The sequence below is a fragment of the Asterias rubens genome, chromosome 15, assembly GCF_902459465.1.
Source record: "Asterias rubens chromosome 15, eAstRub1.3, whole genome shotgun sequence".
NCBI lineage: Eukaryota > Metazoa > Echinodermata > Asteroidea > Forcipulatida > Asteriidae > Asterias > Asterias rubens.
The window spans coordinates 5,547,528-5,574,244 of NC_047076.1; the positions used below are offsets into that span (position 1 = coordinate 5,547,528).

The window sequence follows — 26,717 nt, forward strand, 5'->3', positions numbered from 1 at the left end:
TACTTGGTAACAAGCAATGGGAAGCTGTCGATAGTAAAAAACATTGTGCGAAACGGCTCCCTTTGAAAGACGTAGGGGGCCGGGGAGAAGAGTAAACTCTCGAGTTCAATTCGAAGACCTCAGCTGATGAGGTCTCGATGTCTAGTTCCAGCGTTTGAAAGCACGCAACTTGTGCAACTTCTTCCATTATTCTCTCGCAACTTCGACGACCAGTATTGAGCTCAAATTTTCACAGGTTTGTAATTTATACGTGCATTGAGAGAAGACCGGTCTTTACAACTATCCTTAGGCCCCCCTAAGGAGAGTAAACAGAAAAGTGACATGACAAGTAAGGTGATGATGAGTAAAGCCCGGTTCATACTTCCTGCGATTGCGAATGCGAAGCGAATTTGACGTGAATTTGACGTCACACCCTCTTTTCGCAGCGATTATCGCAAGGGAGTAGAGCAGAGGGCAACTGCTGCGAATTGTTCGTTGCAAATTTGTGACGTCAAGATTCGCTTCGCATTCGCATTCGCAGGAAGTATGAACCGGGCTTAATAAGACAAACAAGAAATGATACAATACAAACAAAATGGAAAACATGGCGGGCAAGGATCTGGTCCTTGTGAGGTACAAGTACAAACAGCCTCTACGCATTATTTAAAAATGCACAGTTCATTATTATTTCATTCAAAGCAATACCGAGTGTACAAATTCAAGAAGCTTTACATCAATCACATTATTTAGAAATCGAAGTACATACATTTCTAGAAATATTGCAAGAATAGAAAAAAAGCTTTTATTGAACATAATTATGTATTAGCGGATGTTTAAAGTACAAAGCTTTACAAAAAGAACACACACAATAACAATTGTAAATTAGAGATCCCATTGATAATGCATGCGTAAGTTGGAAATTACTCGAACTCCCGCGCCTTCAATTTCCTTTCAGTTAAAAGTCAATGATAATTATTATAGCCTTTTCGAAATACAGTTATTTTCAAGCTATATATTGGTCTTCGCGAGAAGCTTGGCCCGCACTGATGAAGCCCAAGGAGCCAAGCCGAAACCAAGTTTTCGAAAGGCCTTGTAAATTATTCATAAATCGACGTTAGCCTCTTGGATTATAAACAAAGTTCAAAACTGACCTGAAACCGGAACAGTACGGGCAAAGGCCATGTGTTTGGTTTTTGAAAACCCGAACTTTCTCAGCGAGCAGCATTGAGTGACGCTAGGCGGCAGCAGACTACCAGGTAAATCCATGGTTCTGGCCGGGCTTTGTGCGCGTGCTCAGAACAAAGTAAACGACGGAAATTTACCTGTCTGCTGCCACCTACCGTTTCAAAGTCTCCCGCTTTGACCAGGATCAGATAATAATGCACAAAAAGTTATAAGATTTTCGCCAAACCCTGTTGAAAATGGATCAGTGAGTTAAGGATAACACAAAACAACGTCTTCTTTGGATAATTGAAAGAGATCAGTCGAATCCACCCAACGAAGCAAGCAGTCGTTTTTGACATACTTTAGTTTATGAAATAGCCGTTTCTATGGTCCTTATCAATATCAGGAAATGTTTATACTTTAAAGGTGTTTACCTTCCCTTTAAATGAAAGCATAACTTTGACTTTTTGAACCGTTCGATTGTTTTAGTACAAATAAATATAGATGTATACAATAAAACTAACCTTTGTAAATTTCATTTCAAAAGGTAGCGTTGTTGAAATATCGCAGAAAATCCAGAGCGGTTATGAACCCATACTCTTCAAATTAATGACAATACAAAACCTTTCGTTAGAGAAGCTTACATGCACAGCAGCGTTTCATGGTTCAAAGCATTTTAAGAAACATTTCCCTTTGACGTAATGGTTATTTAGAAGATAACAAACTTATGCCCCAATATTTGAATCTGATGAGAACGCTTCTCAGATTGTATTGGTAATTACTCAAAATAATTATTATCATAAAACCTTTTTTGATGACGAGTAATGGAGAGAGGTTGATAGTAAAAACATTGTGAGAAACAGCCCCCTCTGAAGTGACGTAGTTTTCGAGAAAGAAGTAATTTCCACGACTTTGATTTCGAGACCTCATGATTTAGTTGAGGTCTCGAAATCAAGCATCTGAAAGCACACAACTTCGTGTGAAAAGGGTGTTTTTTCTTTCATTATTATCTCGCAACTTCGACGACCGATTGAGCTCAAATTTTCACAAGTTTGTTATTTTATGCATAATGTTGAGATACACCAACTGTAAAGACTAGTCTTTGACAATTACCAATAGTGTCCAGTTATTTTAAATATTAACTATTGCTACTGTAATACTAATATTGGCAAGGAGACTGATATGAAATAATGTAACTTTAATCTACAAAACATGCATTTAATAAATCGTTGATAGGCCTATATGCTAAAGTTTTATCAGAGTAATACTTATAATCGTGTCTATTTCATTATTTGACATTATTATTAAGGATTTCACACCCCACCCCCTCTCTAATTGTGTAGGACAAAAACACAATGTCCACATGATCTTCAAACCGCTGCAATGGTTTGAAGATAATGATAGTAGAAAACTTCCCTGAAATTATTACTTGCTAAAGTGCTGTACTTTTTGAGAAACGGATAAAACATTTGTAGTGTCACGTACAACGTATTTTCAGTTACAGGTATTTCAATTATAGCAGTAGCTAGTAAATACGGTAAAGGCCTACTTGCTAAAATAATGTTCGTCTCCTGAGACGACATTTTTTTGTGACATTGTTTTACAGAATCTCAGCAGGTAAGTTAATTGAAGGGAAGCTTTCTACTATCGTTAATATGTGGACATTATGTTTTGTGTCCTACAAAAAATACCCAAACCCTTTAGCGACCTCTGACCCCAATAGTCTGAAGCCTGTGACGTCATGTCCACTCCAATCCTTGCCACGGTCAGGCTATTTTACGTATAAATGGGAGACTTTCATGGACGCCAGGTGAGGTACTTTGAAACGTGGACATGCTATGTCTGCTGCCGCCTAGCGTCCCAAATTAAGACAGGGTGCGTCTCCTCTTGCCGCAAACAGATTGCTACCATTCGCGCAAACGTTTATGAAGATGGCGACACCGCGTATGTATTTTTATTTTTGTCGTAACTTTTGTTTTTGCTGTATTGAAGGCCCTCTTTAAAACCATGACATCAATTGTTATTTGAACTCCTTCTGACTGCGTTACCAACACCCAAACCACACTATAATTATGTTCGTGACAAGAAAATAATGATTATCGTCTGCTTATCGTGTTGTTGTCCGCCATTTTAAAACGACTCACCAAAACTTCAGAAGTACGTACGCCTTAGTGCGCCAACGGTGGCCATACACAACTCGTTCCCGGCTCAAAATTATTGGCGAACGTTGGTAACGTTTGCGCAACAAGTAAAACGCACCCCAGCAGCCGATTTCACAAAACGCTAGATTAATCCTGTCTCGAGTTAGAACGAGTAACTCGTCCTAACTTATAATAGGATGGGTTCAATGCGTTCAAACGTCTTTGGATACGGAACTTAACTCGTCCTATTAAGTTCTAATATTTATCCTAAGTTAGGAAGAGTTTGGTGAAATCCGCGGCAGGAAGAACGTGTATTCCATTAGCCTGTCGGTGCGGGGACCTCCCTTGATGTCTTCCATTATTTTGCATAGGCTGGGTTGACAAAAGTCGACGTAGAGGGCTTGAAGATTGGATTTTGAGTCTGTAGGATAAATATTGACACCAACTGAAATAATTTGTGAAAACATTATAGCTAGCTGGTGCAAAATGCCTTGCCTGAAGGACCTGCAGAATAAAAAAGATTTCTTTCTTTCCGTGTTTCAAAGCAAGTAGGTTTTGTTGTCACTGCAACGGGTGACTTTGGGGACGCTATGTGGCAGCACACGCAACAGGTAAATACAATGTTCTTAGTTATGTGCGTGGCTCATACCAACGTAAACAGCAGATTACCTGACAAGTCTGCTGCCACCAAGCGTTTAAATGTCTCCCATTGACCTCCCATGCTATGGCCTCATTTGCTTTATCAGGACTCAGAAAAGATCCAAGATGCCTAAAATTGATGGGTAGCTAAAATTTAACTGGCTTTTTTCTTGACTGGTTAACAATCAAAAGAAAATTGAAAATATTTGCTTATTTGACTTTGTTATGATAACTACCTCATCCCAGACTGCCGATTGTTGCTCTTTCTTAAACCGTGTATACTCTCTCTTGTCGTGCAGATGCGTAGCGAGTCTCAACAGGATAAGGAGAATTATCCCTATGAGAACGATGGCACCCACGATGCTGAGAACGAGGATGAGAATGTCCACTGACGTAGGCTCTACCACAAGGGGTGTTTTACCGTCCCCGCCACCGTTAGGATCACACTCTGTACATGTATAGGATGTGAGGCATTGCATGGTGAGGTATCAATATTATTTGATTTGCGGTAACACCATGCGTGTATCTACGTCATAAGACTGCTGTTGACGACATAAGAGCAAGCTAGTCGAAACGTTGAGACCAATTTAAGAACTCACTGCGCGGTAGTGCAGTTAATAACGATCCTATAAGCTACAGAAGTAGTCCTAGCCAATTTTGTATACCTTCCGCCCAGGTAATAGTTAAAAACAATACAGTTCTATTCAGATTGAGAAGTCTCCCGAACAATCCGATAAATCTACTCCGTGTCGTAGAATATAGAAAGACAGTTCTCTAAAGATCAACATCTACCTGGCAAATATATACACACATGGTGTTTCATACCGCAAACAAAATATATACCCAGTACATGATAAAACAGAAATCCTCAAAACGGTCCTCGAGAAGTATCGTGGGAAATTATTAATTTGACGGAAGCGTGCGCACTTAAGGTCATCAGACTACCAGTATCAATGGGTTAGAACCTCTGTACTTGGTATTGGACCAATGCTTTAATAACTTCCTTTGTTAAAAAAAGACAGAATATTGCCCAAGAGGAAAATAATAACATTTTTTGGTTCTGTCCTATATATGTGATAATCACTATGCTCCTGTGCAAAAGTCCTGCAAAAGGAAAACCCCACAAGCACACTATTCGAGTGGAATTCAAGTTCATACCCCCTCCCCCCTCCCCCCCCCCCCCCACATTCTATAAATGGACATAAGACCACCGAGCCTGCACAGTGACGTCAAACATGCTACACTTTCCACGTTCTCTCTCTGAGTGAAACGGGATTAGAATATAATCTGCAAAAAAACAAATACATTTCCCGCTTTACACTCGTTCCAGCCCCGTCCTTACCTCTTGGTTGGTCTTGTAGGTGGACCAACACAGTACCGTTGCCCAGGGTCTCGTAAACAAAATTGTAGGATGTTGAACAGTTGGTGAAGCCACCGGGAAACACGCATAGATTGGACACATTCGCTGTATGGTGGAAGACAAAATAGTCAAGCGAATAATGTCAGTCGAATCACCTCTAAACATGTAAGCAAACGGTTAAATCTGTCCCCCGAATATTCTGTCCGACATTTTCAAAAATTGACCAGGCTGAAGGAAGTTGATTTGAAAGAGGGCGCTAACAGAAGACGTTTGTACACTAAGAATATCCTTAGTATGAGGGGGGGGGGGGGTATCCAGCCACGCCGGTGTCCGAAAATCTGTCCTCAAAAGATTCTGTCCCACCATTAGAAATAAACGTGGGCTGAAGTACGTTGATTTGAAATATGACACTATTATCAGAGTAAGTCAACGCCGTGTGGGGGACATTAAGGTTAGGTTTGGGGTTATGGTTAAGGTTAGGATAAAGGGTTATAGTGTTACAAAGGGTTAGTACACAGTCTCCCGGGGACAGAGTCTCCTGCCACACCGGTCATTCTCTTAAACACATTTGACGCTATACCTGGCTTACCATTGGGCAGCTTGCTGTCAATGACAACGGTCACCGTGCACTTGTCGCATTCCTCCGGCGAGATGACATCGCTACCGAAGATTTTACACTCCACACAGGGGCGATAAGAAGAACATTTACCGATGCAGGTCTAGGGGGAAATCAGTGGCAAAAAAAACATGGATCAATATGACGTTGCAGTGTGACACTTTTGAGTCTCTGGGTGGCAGCAGACATCGAGTAAATTGCAAACAATTGATTATAAAAATCAAACATAAAAGAGTTGCTTGCGAACGAAAGCATTTTAATTAGATTCAATCTGCAACTCACTGATATGATAGTTTATACCCGTACCAATTTTTGTTAATTTCACTCAAACGGTACCACACATCATATTAAATAAATTTTCATATAGCTTGGTTTGACGGAGTTTTAATTGAAATCTAGAAGTGAATTTACTTTACTAATGAAAGTGAAGTTTACTTACACTTCTTAAAAAGTTTTTAAACTTGCTCACAGAATGTTTTTTTTTTTTTTCTGCAGTGAACTCACCTTGCATGTTTCACATGTGGAACCTTTAAATGGCGAGTTTGCATCGCATTTGCAGCGGTTGCATTCACATACCCCGTTGGCGTTACACATCAGCTGCAAATAAATTCAGGTAAACGGTCACTGCATTAGAATCCAGTTATGGCGTTAACAGCGATCCTTGTTTGAAAACAAGCTTTGGGCTGGGATGTTTTGTCGACACATCGAATCGTCGTGCGACTAAAATGGACTGTTCTCACTGTCAGAAGAACCTGTGTCTGTTTAAGTCATGCATTGGTGTCTTTCTGTTTTTGGTAAACATGTTGCCTTAGAAACAACAGTAAAATTGTCGTTTAATTGCCTGACAATATCCCATAGCATAGGTCAGCCATTTTAATGTACCTTTATTCAAGAATAAAAATGTCTTAGATTTGTAAATCTAAGCTTGCTATCCATGGGATTAAGAACGTACCCCGTTTGAAGCCACACATCCAGCGGTTGACATGGAGCAGTCGCATGCGTCACCACTGAAGCCTGGTTTGCATTTACAAACACTGCGTTTGCTCCTTTCATCGCATACACACTGGCCTTGGTCTGGCCCTGTGAATACAGATTAAAACATAACAGAGGACTTGAATGCAAAACTCACAAAGTACGCATTTTTTTAAAGGACATTTAACTAGAAAATTAATACACCTGTCAGTGAAAGATTCGTTTTTATTTTACGATCGCTTTAACTACAATTTAAAGTAAAAAAACATCCTCGATTTACCTCCACATAGTTGCCCTTTGTACCGCTCACATGAGAAGTTATCACACTCACAGAACCGTCCAGATATCACCTCTTTCTTGTCCTAAAAGTTTGAGAACGAAGACTTCTTTTTTTATTGATGTGGAAAGTTCTATAACTACATTCTGTCCAGTTACTTCGATTTAATTTCATGAATGTTGAACTTGAGGCTTTATGTGGTAATGATTAGATAGGCCTTTTATAGTTTAATCTTGGGGTAGGCCTACGCCATACTTTTAACGATTCCTTGGAGAAGTTGTGGCAATGAGCGTTTGTAACATTATAGAAACGTGACAGGGTCCATGCTAATAAGGCTAGGACCTGGCTCTGGCTCACATTTGGCTTAGGCTGCGTCTTATGCAATGTCTGCCATTATTTTCATAATCAACGAAGCCAGATAATTAACAAATCCCGCTGCTTCAAAAGCCACAAGAGGTTAATACGTGACACAATCAGTTCCTCAAAACAGATGTGAAAATGATGCAAGTGCAAGCAGGGCTTGTAAACAAGTTGTGAACAAGAAAACTAGCGAATTCGTTTCAAAGGATGAAATAAAAAGGACGACATACCGGTCTTTCAAAGCATGCACATTCCCCGCATATACATTCACCTCGTCCAGAACACGCAATGGACGAGTTACTGCTCCTGTTGATGGAGAGAAAACAAATAAAAGCAAACTAGACATTGTGTGTGAATTGGAGACGTTGCGACGCTAGGTGGCAGCAGACTAACATGGTAACCATCCTCGTTTACGCGTAGCTCCGAGCATGCGGATTTTCCAAAAAGTCGGAGAAGCAATTTATGGTAAAGTGACCTGCTCCGTGACACAACAGCACAATGACAAGGCCATCAAAACTCGTGAAACATGTGTGATACAGATAAGAAGAAACTATAATTAATAGTAAACTTGCGGGTACAACCATGTGTAAAAAAAATTGTATGTTCGTGTTGGCGCTGAAAAGAGCCGGTTTGGTCTCGACATTTCGAACAGTATACTCTGCTCGTCTTCAGGAGAATGCTGGACTGCTGGTGGTGATTGAGCTTAAGTAGCGGTGGATGGATGAACATGGATGTGTTAGACAACTTGACTACTTGATTTGTTACGGTCGTCACAACACTTTCTTGTACTGTTAATGCTAGTATTTCACTTCCCTGTGCTTCTTTTTCAGACGCTATCTGTAAATTTAGGTTTACAAAATGTGATAAATAAACGTCAAAATGTTGGTGTCCTTACGCTCTACACGATGCCACGTTCTCATACTTGTCTCTGAACGATACCTCAGTGTCTTCACCGCTGCTGCACTCACAGAGTTTACCGTAACGCCCTGCGTCACACACGCACTGCCCGCAAGACAACGTACCGTTTCCATTGGAACAATAGTCGCTGTTGGGAATCTGTGGACGCAAAACACAAACCTAATATAAAAATCAAATATAACACTGCTCAAACTCTCGAAAAATTACACAATGACACATCTTCGAAATGTCAGGTTTGTCCTTTGATACTCTGTTCTCACTTTCGATGTACTCAAATCATGCATTGCGCAAGCTATGTTGGACTTTTTGGAACTAGGTGGCAGCAGACTTACCAGGTAAATGCATTGTTCTTGGTTATGTACGCGTGCTCAGAACAACCTTGCAAGATGCTGCCACCTAATGTTCCAAAGCCTCCCATTGACCCAGTGTTTTGGACTTGATTCATAATATTATGCCAGACACTACACTAACAATCGTTTGTTGAGTTGTGCGACATTCAGCCAAGAAAAAATATTTACAGAATAAGAACATTTAGAAAGTGATTGGTCTCAAACCAAAACATTTGACGATCTCACCTTTTCACAAAAATGCAAATATTAACAAAAAAGACTGTGTCTTAGGTGTAAACAGTATTCTGGATTTAACTTTCAAGGTGTAGACAACAAATCTTACCGACTGATCTTCACAATCACAGCTGCATGTCACTACTACTGAGATCTCTAAAGCTTCTTCAAAACCAATCGGTCCGATGTTGAAACTACATTTAATATACATAAAAAAATATGGAGAATGTTAGTAGTTGGCTTAATTAAGCATTGTACCGTAAACTATATAACGGCATCCACTTTTGAATAAAAGGTTGAAACTGGATCAAAATCGTTTCCTTTGAAGGTTCTATAATTTCACAAAGCTAAGAAGAAGGGAAAAACTTGAGTACCATAGCTATACCCCGACATGATGCAGTGATCAATAAGTTATCATTTGTTTTTAACCTCACACCGATGTGAACGGGACTGTATACTCAGTACTTTCCCGAGTTCTGTGAAAAAAAAAAGAAATCCACGGGCAAATTACGTTGGTAGGATTCAAGCCACGACCACTGCTTTGCTAGAGCACTAAGTTTGCTCGTGAACGTGGGGTTTGTTTGTTCGATTCCCTGTAAAGTGAACCTGTTGATTTGTTTTTTTTCAGGAGTCGGACAGTGCATATCACCCATGCTGGTTGTCAAAGATAACCCAGTGGGAGACTGCTGTCACCTGTAGCGTCAAAAATTAAACCCTCTTATCGATGTCTGGTGAGCAAAAAAGCAGTGATTGGTTCGATCCATCTTGACTACATGACACATGTAGTGAACTTCGGAAGATTAATGAGGGCTTTTGCGTGGCTGGTTGGGGGACTTCATATCCGGAACGATCTTAAGAATCCACATTGGATGTTGTTTACCTTTGCTCGGTATTGTCATGGCAACTGGTAGCTTCCACCGTGACGTCAAAGCTGACAACCTCACCTAGCTTGAGACCAAGGCAGACTTTCGACCCGGGGTTTGGTGCCTCGTTCAGACAGCGAGACGTGTAGGTAACGGCTAGGTTTTCCGGAGCATTGTCGGAGATTTGAACCTTTGAGGTGATTTTCTGAAAAATAACAAAAGTCCATCAAATAATAGTGGGTTTAATGATTCGTTTAAAACCGTTTGTTATGAAATGCGATTGGTTGGATAGATAATTTAAAAGTAGAATATAATGATCCACACAAACATGCCTCGAAATTGCACGGTTTTCCTTTTACGTTGGAAAGAAACACGGTTTAAAGTTCGCGACGTTAAAGGAAAACCGTGCAATTTAGAGTGATACTTTTTGTGGATCATTATATTCTACCTTGAATATACATATACGGCTTCAAACGCTTCTCAAAGACCAACTCGACCGATCTATAAGGCAACGTGTTTCTTTAAGCATGATTTCACAACATGTGATGTGACATCGATACACTATCCATACAAAACAAATTAACAAATGGGAAAAGCTACAATTGATTCTTTTTGAAACTCACAGCGTAATTTTCCTTGATCAAAGCAACCACGTTAGACGAGTCAGAGGCCAAGACACCAACCGTTGATCCCTCGATGGAACTTGCGAGGTCCTGAAAAGTCAGTTCAAAAAAATCATTGAACGATAACAAACATTTACAAATTGGCAATATTTGGTTTTTATTTTAAAAACACGTAGAATACGAATACTTTATATTCTCACCACCTGGTCAACGGGACTCTCAAAGACCATACAACAAGGCACAGTCCCTGGGAAAAGAAAACAAGGAAGGCAAAGGAAACGATGGGAAAACAACATACAGGAGAGGACTGGCTTGACATTCAGCACGCACCTCGCAGAGATTAGCGGAGGACCGCATTGGATGGCACACAACCGTCAATAAGTCAGCTGTGGTGCCCCTATACTACGACCTTCAACGAGGTTACGGGATTAAGTACAAGTAAGTAAGTATATTATATTCTGAAAGTATATTTTCAAATGAAATCAAATCAATGAACATTTATTTCCATACAAACACAATATACAAATACAAACAACAGGATTTTACAAGACTGAAAATGGTATATGGGGGCATGGCCCATTAAAGCAAAGCTTGTAGGCTGGGATGCCTTTACATAACAATTGAAAGTAATATCAAGATCATTGAAATTATAAAACATGGCGTAACTAGAATTGAAACATGGCATATTTGTACTGGGTGCGATCTGCCACCCGGTACGTTCGAATAGCTTTGACGTCATTCCAGGGGCCCACCCGGGTCAGCCCCAAGTGCCCTGCTTGTGGAACGGGTCACTTTGGGCTGGCCCGAGATGCATGACGTCACCATCAGAGGGTGAGTGATCGAGAGTGAGTGAGGGGCTCACCCGAATGAACACCGCGGGGTCGACACTAAATCGAACGCCACCCATTATCTAGTTATTCCTTACACTTGAACGGGCACGGATCTCTACGCTGCAATAGGGAACTTACCTGGTAAATGCGATACTGGTCCTGTGTTACCGCGAAAATAGGAATAACATTCTGCTCTCTCATGCGGAAGTTCAAATGTCCAACGGACGGATAATCCTTCAATGGAAAGAACACAATTAATTGAAAAGATTTTAATCGAACAATGAATGACTTCAACAAATCAGATATAAAATCCACCCAAAAAGGTTTTTGAATTACGTTAAAGTTTCACTTTTATGGCAAAGTCGACCTTTGTTTTTTGGAACAGTTCGATTGTTTTTTCCCCATAAATGTAGATATAGGCCTAAACATACAATAAAACTGACCTGTGAATATTCTTAAAGGCAGTGGAAAGTACATTGGTAATTACCCAAAATGATTATTAGCATAAAACCGTACTTGGCAACGAGTAACGGGGAGAGGTTGATGGTATAAAAACATTGTGAGAAACGGCTTCCTCTGAAGTGACTTAGTTTTCGGGAAAGAAGTAATTTTCCACGAATTTAATTTCCAGACCTCAAGAAAAGAGGTATCGAAATCAAGCATCTGAAAGCACACACCTTCGTGCGACAAGGGCGTTTTTTTTCTTTCATTAATAATCCGCAACTTCGACGACCGATTGAACTCAAATTTTTACAGATTTGTTATTTTATGCATATGTTGAGATACACCAAATGAGAAGACTATTCTTTGACAATTACCAGTAGTGTCCAGTGTCTTCTTTAAAAGGTGGTCGAGTTTTGAGATATCGATCGAAGCGGATATGTCCGCTTATAAGAAGAAAAATCGGTAACTGGAATAACAAATCTGACAGTGACCGTCTTTCAGATTCAAATTTTTGCCTCAAAGCGCTAAATACGAAGATAAAAAGCAATTACCAAATTACAACATTACAAAACAGAGACTTTCCGTAGAATACAATTCAAAAAGACAAGTGCAAAATTATGTTCAAGACATTTAAAAAAAAAATGGACCAGCCATTGAAAATTCAATACAATTCTACATAAACAGTTAACATGAAATTATATTTCCTAACGTATTCCCTTTAATTACAAACTGTGCGGCCACTGAATCCGGATTGCCAGAGTTGTGAAATAGTTAGCCCTCATTGATTGCTGATATTACTAAAAGTTAGACAGGTCCCCTGTTCTTATTCTCAATGCTTAGGACATCGGTTTATGTTTACACATTATGTACGTTGGATTTGACTGCGAATCTCAGAACCATGATGAAGGCCATCTTAAACGATGCGAGGTCAAGATAGTGCGAGTGTGCTCAACGAAGGATCTCTGGCGTTATTCACGAACCTGGAAGTGTGACGTCAGAAGTTCAGGCTAACCGAAAGTATATACCACTGACAAAATGGTAAAATCATTGATAACAACTTACAAAATCGTTGGCGTGACGTCAGAAGTTCGGGCTAACCGAAAGTATATACCACTGACAAATGGTAAAACCATTGATAACAACTTACAAAATCGTTGGCCCTGTCGTTAAAGCCTGTCTCACTATTCAGGTGACATTCTCCATCATTTGGATTCACAATCCCTAGTAACTGAAAGACAAAACCAATCACAATGGTCAACAAATTCAGCCCTTTTTACTGTTATTATTGTGTGTATATTAGCGAGATTTAGCTGCACGGTATGAGAGCAAATACGTGAACGTCGAAAAAATCGTGTTGTTTCTGGGTGACGTCGCCACTTTGGGCTTATTGCATGCTCACGTATGACGTCTGCACGTACGTACCTGACGTGAAAAAATGCTATTAACTGCGCGTATGCTAAAAACGTGAGACTTTAACACACAATCTTCTGACGTTCACGTTCACGCGGAACGTGCAGCTAAACCTCCCTATTACTTTTGTTGATTACGGAATAGAACATCGATGCAATCTGAGACTTCACGTGTAGATGGACACATTTTGAATTGAAAAAAAACAACCAATTTGTGTTTAATTAATTTACAAATAGATACGGTTATTGTTAGTCTTCGGTCGCTGTTGACGCAACGGTATTTTTTTAGAGTGGAATATTCCTGTGTTTATCTTGCAATACAATCAAACCAAAGTAAGAAAACACCACTTACCTTTCCGTCGCCAGCAACGTGGAACTCGGCGTCCGTAAGGAAAACAACGATGTGTCTTGCTTTGGGCAGCCAACCTATAAATTCCTTAAAACAAGAAAACAAAAATAGGAAATGATAGGGTGTTTAGAAGGTCATTTTATGGTTGATCCTCGTGCGTTGGACCCACACGGGATTTTTTTAAAGTTGACCAATGGACCATCCGAGGGCACAAGCCAACATATTTTTGTTCGATGAATGGCTAAGACGACCACTGCTAAAAAAATAAACTATACAAACCAAGGGGTCTACTGCTACCATAGCATTTTTTTCTCCTCCAGAAGACGATCGGAGCATACTGATCGAAACGTCGAGTTTAAACCAACGGTTCTTTTCAGAACCACCCCCAACTCATTTAGTGATTACCATTACATGGCGTTACTAATTTGCTTTGACCTTGGTGAAGTTTTACGGTGTGGAGATGTAGTTTCACTATCAATCATATGAGTTTTCGATTTATTTCATAAGAGTAACAGTGTTCGTCATAAACGCATGTTTTTTTTTTAAAGTAGCAAAATTAATTTTGTTTTCTCCCTTCAAGCAAAACATTAACCTAAAACAACAGGCTTTGGTTCAAGGGTTGAATTTACGCAGCAGCACATGAGTCTTTTGTGGTTCATTGAAATGAAGCTTCTGACCTGATGACGTCACCTACTTTGCATACTGTGATCTGCATAAGGGCGTCCAGTCCGGCCTCGGGAGCATCCAGATTTCCAGAGATTGAGGTCTCGTTTACATTTTTCTTGAAAACGGAAAAAAAAAAAAATACTTAAAAATTTGTAGTGAGGACAGTACACTGTTAAGAATGATCGTAAATTGACGGTCTCCGTAAAATGAAACATTCCTTAATTTTACCGTTATACACGTAATAAAGTACATGTAAGTACATATTATTGCCATTTCAGTCACAACCGTGTACACATGTACAAACCCATGTTAAAGCACTTTAGATTTTACGGCATGAGACAACTTTTACGGTAATTTTGCTGCAGGAATGCGTTTTATTTTTTGCTAGAAGCAAAATTACCGGAAAGATTGTTTCATTCCGTAAAATATAAAGTTAACATGGGTTGTACATGCGTATACCGTGCCCAGCACTGAAAGTCGTTTGTGCCTATAGACCGATTGCGTTCCGTGTGTCATGTGACCTATAGTGGGTATTAGATGTAAACAAACACGGCGTACTGCATATAAACGTGCGTTAAAAAGACATGAATACTGTTGCAATTTTTGGCTCAAAAAAGACTAAATTCTCGAAATCACTGAAAATATTCCGGAGTTTGTAACATGAGACCTTACCGGTGGCTGAACAATGCCAGTAATGGGTAAACACAGTTCCACTTAAGTGCTTAATAGGAAATTCCACGAAATGTTCAAACGATGTCACGCGTGTTTGTGCACGGAAAGTGTGGTTTTACATTGCCCTCATTGTAGTAATTTTGATGCCAATATTTTAAATAAAAACCTCATTAAGAAGCTGCAAATCCGTTTATTTTCGCCCTCAAATTGTTTGATTAGAAGGGGTAGCTGTCAGCTACGAGTCGGACAACTTCGCGATCCTCCCCATCACATCCCAACTTCCCGCCGTGCACAACGCAAAATCCACGGCGCGTGAGCTCGCTCAAACCTCAGTAGTTTACGTAGTCTAACCAAACTCTCAGAAGAACCCTCTTTTGTAGTAGATGACTGGGAATATCAAACAGCAAATGTGATTTATATTAATGTCACAATATTCAACTTTATAAAAAAGGGCTCCGTTTTTAGTTAAAAGTGTTATTTATTAACACTATAGCCAATTATGGTCCATCGGTACGAATCTTCCCATGTCTTTGTGTAGCTGTGTTTTTCTATACGCACTATAGGTCACGTGATCACATGTAAACATAGGGTGCGTTCGTTTAGCTTCCCTGGGTCATCCCCGGTCTGCCCCGGTGCGTTCGAATAGCTTTTGACGTCATTCCAGGGGCTCACCCAGGTCAGCCCCCAGTGCCCTGCTTGTGAAGTGGGTCACTTGGGGTGACCTGAGGTGCATGCTGTCAAGCGAGTGTGATCGTTCGATTAGCTCTTGTCAGGGGCTCACCCGAGTGAGCACCGCGGGGTAGACCCAGGGAAGCTAAACGAACGCACCCATTGGCAGCGCAATCGGTCTATTGAGTCTGCTGCCACCTAGCGTCCCCAAATGACTCCAAACATTTCCTTACCGAAAACAAGGTTGTGTTCACGTTCAAGGGAAGATGGTTTCTGAAGCTGTAAGGCGGCTCGCAACCTGGGCACGGTGCCAAAAGGCTATAATAAGGAAACAAATTAATAATTCGCAGTACAGTTAAAAAATATATAAACTAAAACATTAAACAAAATTGTTAGTATTTTGTTCCCGTTCAGTTTATTATTTTCCTGTCCTGTATCGTTTTCAAGTCCCCCTTCCCCCCCCCCCTCACCAGCCCCGTTCATTTTTCCCCACTTCCCTGTCCAACCGTGTGCCCCTTCCTATCCCGTCCCACATCTAAACCACGCCTCCGCGCCTCCCGTCCCCGCGATCCCGTGCATTGGCATTGTTCTTTGCTTGCCACTGTTTGCCCATAACTCATAATTATTTTCCAGTTTCGCGCGGGTCCCGTTTGTGGTTCTTTCCCGTTTCATGGGCTTGATCCCCCCATTCTGTTTAATATTTTCCTGTTCCATGTCCAATATCAGGATAGTCCCTTTTCATTTTTTCAAGCCCTACCTACCCCAGCCCTGTTCATTTTCCCCGTCATTTTATTTTTGCCGTTATCCCGCCCGACCCCCACTACACAGACATAACACTTTGTGCCCCTGCCTCCTGTCCCCATCCTAAATCTAACCCGTACTTCCTTCCCTACATCCCGCCCGTGAATTGTTCTTTGCACCTTTTTCCGGCCCATTACTTTCCCCGTTCCGCGCGGGTCCCGCCAGTCAGGTGGTTCTCCGTTTCGTGTATTTTTCTCTGTCCAGTTTATTTTTCCCTGTTCAATGTCATCATTAGTCCCTTTTTCTTTTTCCCCTTTCCGTATTATTTTCCCAGCCCTTTTACCGTGTTCCCTTCATTTTTTGCCGTTCCACCGCCCCCCTTCCAACCGACGTACCACACTGAGTGCCCCTTCCTTCTCCCTGTCCCACAACGTGCTCTAATAACCTACACCAGCCTACGTCCTGTCGTCGTGCCTTGCTCGCACCAGCATGCATTATTCTTGACAGTATGTACCCGTGAAGTTACTGGACGGTCGCGCTGTGACTGTGACAAAAACAACACATATATTTCCAACCCACGGGTACCCCGAAATTGACCCCAGGACGCATCATTTTAGCAGGGTGCGGGCACCACTTATAACGTGAAAACAACATGGCGGCGCCCATGCGAGTTAAGCGCTTTTATAATATAGATTATTTTACTTTGATAACAACAAAGCAATAAATGTTCCTTTATCAATAATTATTATTACTATTATTGTTATTATTAATTAATCCAACACTTACCGACTAGGGGATGTATTTACAAAGGGTGATAACACTTTCTCGACGAAGGAGCCAAAACCAAGTCGAAAATTTCTCGTAATTTCCCCTATCTCCCGTGCTGAAAACAATTGATAAATCCAGATAAATCCATGACTACAAAGGGCTTCCAGACCACGAACACCTTCTTTTCAAACAGCATGATGATTCCATGGCATTTTCTCAACCTTGGCTTCAGCTCCAACTCAGACTCCGGGCTCCGTTTGATGTTGGAAGCCGGAAGTACTGTGACAATTTTACACTGCTCCAAAATTGATGACGGAGCACCAACCCAAAGCCAAGCCGTGGTTTGGGAAAAATGACCATGTCTACTGATTGGGGTCAAACTGACTAAAAGCGGGTCAGGACAAATTGAATTCCCAATTAGGGTCAACGCGTACCTAGTATCTTGGCTAACTCCTTAAGGTTTTCTAAATCATCCGTCATGGACCTGCTTAAATCCATGACGTAATAGAGGTCCAACGGATAATCCCTGGCTTGACGCACAGATACACTCAGATTAACACTTTGACCTGTAAATGACAGAAAGAAAAAAAAAATATCAATGGCAGTTAAATGGCAATGAGGCTGCACCTATATATACACAAGCGCATAACTATCCTGAAATATTTACCTACTATAAGGAATGGTAAAAAGCCAAAAAGTTAAATAGTTTTTATCTTATTATTGTAAAGTTAAAATGTTTAAACAAAACCACACCATTGAAATCAATCCCAGTTAATTGGAATAAGGCTGCGCCTATACACAAGCGCATAACTATCTTGAAATATTTACCTATTTTAAGGAATGATAAAAAGCTACAAAGTTAAATGGTTGTGGCTGCCCCAGTTATCTTTTAATTTGTAAAGTGAAAAACAAAACTGCAACATTGAAATCAATCCCAGTTAAATCGAATATGGCTGCGCCTATACACAAGTGCATAACTATCTTGAAATATTTACCTATTTTAAGGAATGATAAAAAGCTAAAAAGTTAAATGGTTGAGGCTGCCCCAGTTATCTTTTAATTTGTAAAGTGAAAAACAAAACTGCAACATTGAAATCAATCCCAGTTAAATCGAATATGGCTGCACCTATACACACGCGCATAACTATCTTGAAAAATTTACCTGTACAAGCAAGGACAATGATAAAAAGCTAACAACAAAATGAAAGCTGGAAATACCACAATAATTTGTAGGTAGGCCTAAAGACAAGATAAAGATAACACAAGAAGCTGGTGGCAATGCACTAACAATAACACAATAAAATGTTTGTAGGAGAGCAGCAGCCCCCCCAAAACACACACATTTTTGAAAAAGCCTAGTACTCAAAAGGATTAGTGTTTAGCACTGATTTGAAAACACAAAGGCTGGCAGCATTCCACAGACCAGTAAATCCTACTTGAGGTCAGATTTTAAGGTCATATCTAAAGGTCATACCTACCAGGTCGTAGTTTCAGTCTGATTTTCTGGGGTGCAACTTGGATGGGATCGCCTAGAACTGGATCTGCATCTCTTAGCTCTTCGTTCTACAAACATACGAAAGTAATCGGACACAGTACAAAATATTATTGTTATACAGCAGTATTATTAGTCAGGTAAGGACATTAAGGATGCCTTTTATTAAAGACACTGGGTCGATTTCACAAGGAGTTAGGACTAGTCCTAACTTAGGACTAGTCCTAGGAGATATACAAATTGCATGGATAGTCCTAAGTTAGGACGAGTAACTGGTCCTAACTCGAGATAAAACAAGTCCTAACTCTTTGTGAAATCCACCCCTGGACACCTTTGGTAATTGTCAAAGACCAGTCTTCTCACTTGGTGTATCTCAACATTTGCACAAAATAACAAAGCTGTGAAAATTTGAATTCAATTGGTCGTCGAAGTTACGAGATAATAATGGATGAAAAAACACCCTTGACCCACGAAGTTGTGTCGCATAAGTTGTGTGGTTTCAGATGCTTGGTTTTCAGACATCAAAATCAAATTCTGAGGTCTCGAAATCAAATTCAAATATATTAGTGGAAAGTTACTTCTTTCTCGAAAACTACGTTACTTCAGAGGGAGCCGTTTCTCACAATGTTTTATACTGACAACAGCTCTCCATTGATCGTTAACGTAAGTTTGTTATGTTATGCATAGGGTGAGATACACCAAGTGAGAAGACTGGTCTTTGAGCATTACCAAAGGTGTCCAGTGCCTTCAACTGTTGGTTTCCAAGTGAGAGACTGTATGTTTTGAGCAATTATAATAGCATTTACCAATTAGCATTGTTTGCTAAATTTTTATATGGGAATTTACTTAGTGCAGTGTTGCACCCTTAATTTGCTCTTTGTAATGTCCCACATAAGGTAAAAAGAAGAAGATAATTACTGTTACATGTGGATTGTTCATAATAATAATAATAATAATAATAATAATAATAATAATAATAATAATATTTATTCGGGCAAACACATTAACAAGCACATGTACACATTAAACATAATCAAGAAAACAAAGTAAAACAACAATGGGGTGCCCAGGAGAGCATAAAAGTAATAAAAAAAAAAAAATTAACTATTGCCAAAAGGCGTATGTCTCCTAAATCCACAAAATACATACAGACAAGAGAGGGAAAATAAAAAATACAGAAGATAATACCAATCACTGAACAACTAAAAAAGGCAAACGAGCAAAGAAATACACAGATATACACATAAAGGATATATCCTTTATGTACGTTTGAAAAAGCAAGTCTTGTAAAAGCAAGTTTACTGAAGAAGCTTAGATCAATTACCCACAAATACAGATCTATTCAATCGTACAAACCTCTTCTATGCTAACACTGCTGACTGGGTAGGTAATATTGAGGCATGTTTTGTTGATTAAGTTCTGAAAAAGATCACATCTTAGGTAGCCGGTATCTTCAGTATAACCCTGAAAAGAATAATTTTGGGCTTAGCAAAGTATTTACAACTGTTGGACAGGAAGGAGATTCTTTCCCCGGAGAATATAATATCGAAATAATATGATAGCGCATGTATCTACCAACAATATACTCAAGGCGCTTAAAGCCATTGGACACTGTCGGAACAGAAAAAAAAGTTCACAGATTTACAAATAACTTACAGGGTCCAAGAAGGTAATGGTTAAAGACTTCCCTTTAAATATTATTCCGTGAAATGCTTTACTTTTTGAGAAAACATTAAAACAATATAAATTCTCAATATCGAGAATTACGGATTTATTTTTAACACATGTCACGACATTGCGAAACGTGCGAAAAAGGTGGGTTTCCCCGTTACTTTCTCCCGACTCCGATCACCGATTGAGCCTAAATTTTCACAGGGTTGTTATGTTATATAAAAGTTGTGATGTACGAAGTGTGGGCCTTGGATAATACTGTTTACCGAAAGTGTCCAATGGCTTTAAAGGATATGTACATTTTTTGCAGAAAGAGAGATTATTGAAAGTTATGAATTCTGAGACATAGTGGTTTACAAGGTGCTACGGTGCATTAAGCAGCCGCAGCCAGGAACACCGGGGCAATCCCTTCTCTTTTCGATAAAATGCACTGGGGTGGATTTCACAAAGGTAGTCCTCACTTAGGACTAGTCCTAGGCAATGCTAAGAGAAAGGACCGGTCCTAAGTTAGGACCAGTAACTCATCCTAACTTAGGACCAGTCATATCTCTTAGCATTGCCTAGGACTAGTCCTAAGTTATGACTACCTTTGTGAAATCCACCCTTGGTTCTTTTACATGCGTTACACAACACATGGGACCAACGGCTTTACGTCCCATCCGAAGCAATGGTTAAGTGTCTTGTCTTACACAAGTATCACTGTTGTTTGAATTCGGTGCTATTAACCGCTCTGCCACACACTTGATAAACTGTTGGTGCCGGTGTGGAAGAGGATTCTGGCCCCGGATATTCTGTGTGGCCCCCCCCCCCCCCAAAAAAAAAAAAAAACACCAAAAAACCCATACGGCGATCTGTGTTTAATTTGAATCATCCCGTTCAGCCCACGTTAGTTTGCCTAATGGGGGACAGAATTTGCCCTGTCACTTTTTTTGGTTTGACAAATCTTCAATATTTACAAATCGACAAGGGTGAGACTGTTGTGACGCTAGATGGCTGCATACTTACCAAGTGAGTAAACACGCTCAGAATTTTGTGAACAAAAAGAAATTACTTGGTAAGTCACTCCTGCCATCTAGCGGCCCGAAATTTCTCACAATGAAAACAAAAAAACCTGAATGTTTCATGAAAGAAAAATATTACGTTTTCGACACTATACCAATGATGAAGGAAAGTTATAACATAAAAATTAATCATGAATTATGAAAACAAACACACTAAAACAAACAACAATGCTCATCAAAAAAATAAACTACACTTTTGAATCAACACTAAATCCATTTGGAAACTGCACTCTGGTCTCACAACATGTCGGGAATCCAAGATCAAAGAGTTTAACAGGAAGTCAGAGGTGACCTTGACAGGAAATGACATTTCACTGTTTGCTTTGTATTTGCTTTGTTTGGTTTGGTCAACACTTGATAGTTTCAACTGGGACCTTGGTGGGAGGTACAGAAAAAGCTTGTATTATTTAAGAGTTCAAACTATTTATGCATGGGGGAATACAATGTACAAACCAACGATACCACTAACCTGCTGTGTGCACCAGCCACATGCGGGAATGTGACCAACTAACCACTAAAACCTGCTGTGCGCACAAGCCACTTGTGGCTATAAGTATCCAAACTAACCACTAACCTGCTGTGCGCACGTTGGAATAAGTAACCAACTAAACACTAACCTGCTGTGCGTACCAGCCACACATTGGAATAAGTAACCAACTATACCACTAACCTGCTGCGCGCACCATGCAGCCACGCAGCCACATGTAAGATTCAGTAACCAACTAACCACTAACCCGCTGTGCGCACCAACCACACATTTGAATAAGTAACCACTAAACACTAACCTGCTGCGCGCACCATGCAGCCACATGTAGGATTTAGTAACCAACTAACCACTTACACGCTGTGCGCACCAGCCACACGTTGGAATAAGTAACCAACTATACTACTTACCTGCTGTGCGTACCAGCCATACATTGGAATAAGTAACCAACTAACCACCACTAACCTGTTGTGCACACCAGCCAAGTTGGAATAAGTAACCAACTCACCACTTACCTGCTGTGAGCACGTTGGAATAAGTAACCAACTAACCACCACTAACCTGTTGTGCACACCAGCCAAGTTGGAATAAGTAACCAACTAACCACTTACCTGCTGTGCGCACGTTGGAATAAGTAACCAACTAACCACCACTAACCTGTTGTGCACACCAGCCACATGTGGGATCAATGGCAGTGCAGTCCCCGCAAGTCCTCCCTCCAGAGCATACATTATCTTCCAATTCCGACGGCTTTTTGAGTACTGTTTCTGTTACTAATTGACACACAATAATTGTTATATTAACATTCTAATTTTCCAAATTGCAGACCATGTACATGTAACGACGCAGAATTTATCTGGTTCCAATGTCATAGCAGGGACCTGATCCATTTCTAGGTCAGGCTGACCCATGGAAACTGGTTTAAAATCAAAATTTCATTCATTTCATGTCATTAATTAGTTTCACAGGTAAAAATTCAAGTACAGACAGTAAGAACAGTAAAGAAAACAAAAACATGTACATACAATTAAGAGAGAGAGAAAAGAAAGAAAAAAGTAGCACCCCTGATGGATTAAACAAAAAAGTAAACTAAATTACTATCGAGTTAATAATCTCCTGATGGCACAATTTAAGAAGAGATAATATAAAAACATATACAGATGGACATTATTAAAACATGGCATACAGTATAAAAACATAGAACTATACAGTCAAGCAGTTAAAACTATAAAAGCACTAATGGGCATTACAAAATACAAATTCGGTAAAAGAGAGATTCTAGATAATTATAATGCAAAAAGCACTATAAAATGATGCAGGCATTGGACACTATAGGTATTTACTAAAACAAAAAATTGGTAGAATAAACAAATTACTTTGTAACGGGCATTGTAGAGTTGTTGATATGAAACATTGTGAGAAACGGCTCCCTCTGAAGTAACGTATAGTTTATGAGAAAGAGGTAATTTCTCACTCAAATAATAAAATACTTCAAGCCTGAAACCTTACTAAGCATCTGGAAGCAACCAAATGTGTGCAGCAAGGGCATTTCGTCTTTCATTATTGTCTTGCAATTTCGATGACAAATTGAGTCAATGTTTTCACAGGTTTGTTATTCTATGCACTATGTTGCGATTACGTGAGAAGACTTGTATGTGACAATTATTACCAATAGTGTCCAGGGGGTGGATTTCACAAAGAGTTGAGATAAGTCTTATCTCGAGTTAGGACGAGTTTCTCTTCTTAATATAGGACTCGCCGGAAAAAAACAGTGTGCACTATTGGAAATTGGCAGAAACCAGTCTTCTCACTTGGTGTATCTCAACATATGCATAAAATAACAAACCTGTGAAAACTTGACCTCAATTGGTCGTCGAAGTTGCGAGATATCTACGAAGAAAAAAAAACATCCTTGTCACACGAAGTTGTGTGCTTTCAGATGCTTGATTTCGGGACCTCAAATTCTAAACCTGAGGTCTCGAAATCAAATTCGTGGAAAATTACTTCTTTCTCGAAAACTAAGTCACTTCCAGAGGGAGCAGTTTCTCACAATGTTTTATACTATCATCCTCTCCCATTACTCGTTACCAGGGGGTTTTATGCCAATAATTGCTTTGAGTAATTACCAATAGTGTCCACTGCCTTTAAGTGTTAAGCCTTAATAACTTCTTAGGAGTTATAAAGTGCTACTCATCAGTATTGACTGTCTTTGTGAAATCGAACCCAGGGCCTTTAAGCTCGGTCAGTTTGACCCCCTGGAACCTGGAACCTGCTTAAATTCTGAACCTGGAATTTTTTAGAGTGTATATTGGGGTCAAAAAGCGGGGTCACTTACAATAATATTTCAGTTTCATAAAAGATTGCGCAATCGGAACAAGATTTAGTGAAAATCTGTCCGTTGATTTTGTGCACGTATGAAACAATCCCAGCCATTGTAATTGATACAACTTGACTTGACTTACCCTGTGAGCAACACTGTGTAGATAGAAGAACGAGAACTACAACAGCGGAAAACCGATGTTGTCTTTGCCGAGTATGGCCACCCATATTTAGGACTCGAAACTTCTGTTAGACAAATCAAGAAAAAAGAACAGGAAATAAATCTGTGAAATAGCTGTTTGCTATATTGCCTTGATAAAGACTTTTATAGAAGTATTGTAAGCCTTCGTTTTCGTTGTGACTCAGTTATGTACCCTCAAAGACGCATAAGAATAAGTAAAGGGTTAAAGGCACTGGCCACGTTTGGTATATTACTCAAAATATATATCAGCATACAAACTTACTTGGTAGCCAGCAACGGAGAGCTGTTCATAGTATATTAAAACATTGTGATAAACGACTCCTTCTGGGGTATGAGAAAGAGGTAAACTTCTCACGAAACTATTTAAGCCTGCAAAATACTTCAGTCCTTAAGCTTTTTTTCAGGCATCTATGAAAACGCACATTGTGCAACAAGGGTGCTTTTTCGGTCATAATTTCCACTTCTAAAAAAAAGTTTATATAGGTTAGGTTTTCTATTAAAGGCAGTGGACACTATTGGTAATTACCCAAAATAATTATTAGCATAAAACCTCACTTGGTAACGAGTAATGGGGAGAAGTTGATAGTATAAAACATTGTGAGAAACAGCTCCCTCTGAAGTGATGTAGTTTTCGAGGAAGAAGTAATTTTCCACGAATTTGATTTCGAGACCTCAGATTTAGAGTTTGAGGTCTCGAAATCAAGCATCTGAACGCACACAACTTCGTTTGACAAAAAGGGTGTTTTTTCATTCATTAAAAATTATCTCGCAACTTCGACGACCGATTGAGCTAAAATTTTCACAGGTTTGTTACTTTATGCATAATGTTGAGATACACCAAATAAGAAGACTGGTCTTTGACAATTACCAATATAAGTGTCCAATTTCTTTAAGCTTTTTTCCAGGCATATGAAAGCGCACACAGTAATAATTGTAAAACAAGGGTGCTTTTTCTGTCATAATTTCCAATTTTTGAATTAAAGTTTATACAGGTTAGTTTGTCTATTAAAATATGCTTAAAATCAACCAAATGTATACTTTTCCAAACTTTAACCAAATTTCCCTTTGTGGACATTGCTTGCATTGCTTGCTGTATTCAGATGTTGTTTGCTGCTTATCTTGAAAATCACGTGAAATCTTAGTTGGTTATCCTGTTTTTATCAAGGCAAACATTTCTTGTGGTTAGCAGCTCTATGGAATTCGGCCCAGGGACCTAGCCTAACTGTTGTCCGCAGTGCTTGTCCGCCTCACGTAGCAAGCAACACACACTTTAAAAACTCAAAAAGTCTTGCTTAGCGAAAACAGGTATTAAGTATGCATTAGTGTGTCTAGTGCCCCACTTAATTTTGTTCTGAGCAAAGAAATGTGTCACGCAGTATTTTCTGTTAAAACAACTTTTTGACATAGGGATGGGCCAATTCGAAGCAGGCCCCATAATAGCTACCGTGCCACAATATAAACCGGTTAGTTCATTATCAGGGTGATAACGGCCACGAGGTAAAACAAAAAACCATGAAACTCACCGATATAGTTGACTTATAAGCGTAAAAATTCTTGCACACAGTCACTATGATTCGGCTGAAGTATAATTCCGTAATAACGAGAAAGCACCGTGCCGTTCAGCAGTCACCTCCCGGGCTTCGTCGTCTCATCCACCCGTTGATATTCCTCCCGGATTACTCGGTCCTTCTAGAGGATTCTTGGACAATTCAGGCACACACCATAATCGCAATATTATTTAATGACTTAACAGATCGTTGTTAATGTTTGTCTGGATACAGAATATTCGTCCGTTCAACTTGGGAGCTACGCCTTTATGGTAACACAAATCCTGTTCCAGTTTCACAGGAAATCGTTTTTTTTCCATTTCCACACAAACCCAGCGTGATTGAATCCGCAGTGGTCGGATACCACCATAAAGGTCTACTCCCGGCCTCCAGAAAGACACCAACCGAGTAGTATTTCCTTGTTTTGAAGTTCAATGACCAATTTTATCAAATTAAATAAATGAGCTTGAGTTTCAAAGTTGATCTCTGCCAACAAAACAAATTGGCAAAGCAATCCAATATACTTCAAAGGCTTTTTTTGTTAAGTTTGGTAAATATGTATATATAAAAAATAAAAAAAATGTACATTTTAATTAATACCAGTCTACTAATAGATAATGATAAACCCCGCCCCCCCCCCCCTCTTTACATCCCCGAGCTTTCCTATGAGACAAAATGGACGCCCTAGTCAGGGAGATCTTTTTTAGGCCTACAGCGCCCTCAGCTTGTTCAGGTGAAACAAGTGGGCGCATGGTTATATTATGTGTGGATCCACCTTACGACTTTTTATTTCAACCAAGCTTTGTTGTAACGTAATCCATATCCGAATAAGCGGCTACAGCTACGGCTACGGCTAGATTTCCGTGTCACTATGCGTTGGGGTATATAGGACGTCGTTAGCAACACACTAAGCAACAG

General features: G+C 39.8%; 1 protein-coding gene across 2 annotated transcripts; it reads right to left on the reverse strand.

Annotated features, from left to right (window-relative positions):
- Positions 1 to 3,502: 3,502 nt before the first annotated feature.
- LOC117300171 (integrin beta-1-like) lies at positions 3,503 to 26,177 on the reverse strand. 2 transcript variants are annotated; one of them, XM_033783890.1, is made up of 24 exons: positions 25,776 to 26,177; positions 24,194 to 24,296; positions 22,389 to 22,498; positions 19,872 to 19,979; positions 18,502 to 18,586; positions 17,458 to 17,589; positions 17,042 to 17,138; positions 15,748 to 15,832; positions 14,202 to 14,288; positions 13,511 to 13,594; positions 12,897 to 12,977; positions 11,444 to 11,539; positions 10,476 to 10,565; positions 9,870 to 10,057; positions 9,099 to 9,183; positions 8,404 to 8,564; positions 7,739 to 7,814; positions 7,152 to 7,233; positions 6,852 to 6,979; positions 6,404 to 6,496; positions 5,873 to 6,002; positions 5,266 to 5,388; positions 4,160 to 4,371; positions 3,503 to 3,705 (listed from the first exon to the last, which is right to left on the reverse strand). In XM_033783890.1, the coding sequence occupies exons 2-24, from the start codon at positions 24,276 to 24,278 to the stop codon at positions 3,643 to 3,645; spliced, it is 2,481 nt and encodes an 826-aa protein (XP_033639781.1). In that variant the 5' UTR covers positions 24,279 to 24,296; positions 25,776 to 26,177; the 3' UTR covers positions 3,503 to 3,642. The 2 variants fall into 2 exon arrangements, with proteins under 2 accessions (XP_033639781.1, XP_033639780.1); XM_033783889.1 differs by having other exon boundaries at positions 22,389 to 22,504.
- Positions 26,178 to 26,717: the final 540 nt, after the last annotated feature.

What these genes read in the sequence shown, in the direction of transcription:
- LOC117300171 (XM_033783889.1), bottom strand. Translation starts at nt 24,278, where the DNA reads ATGGGTGGCCATACTCGGCAAAGACAACATCGGTTTTCCGCTGTTGTA. An exon ending in ACCAGTATCGCATTTACCAG is followed by an intron (nt 10,566 to 11,443) that starts GTAAGTTCCCTA and finishes CTGACTTTTCAG; the next exon opens with GACCTCGCAAGTTCCATCGA. An exon ending in GTGCATGCTTTGAAAGACCG is followed by an intron (nt 7,234 to 7,738) that starts GTATGTCGTCCT and finishes TCAAACTTTTAG; the next exon opens with GACAAGAAAGAGGTGATATC.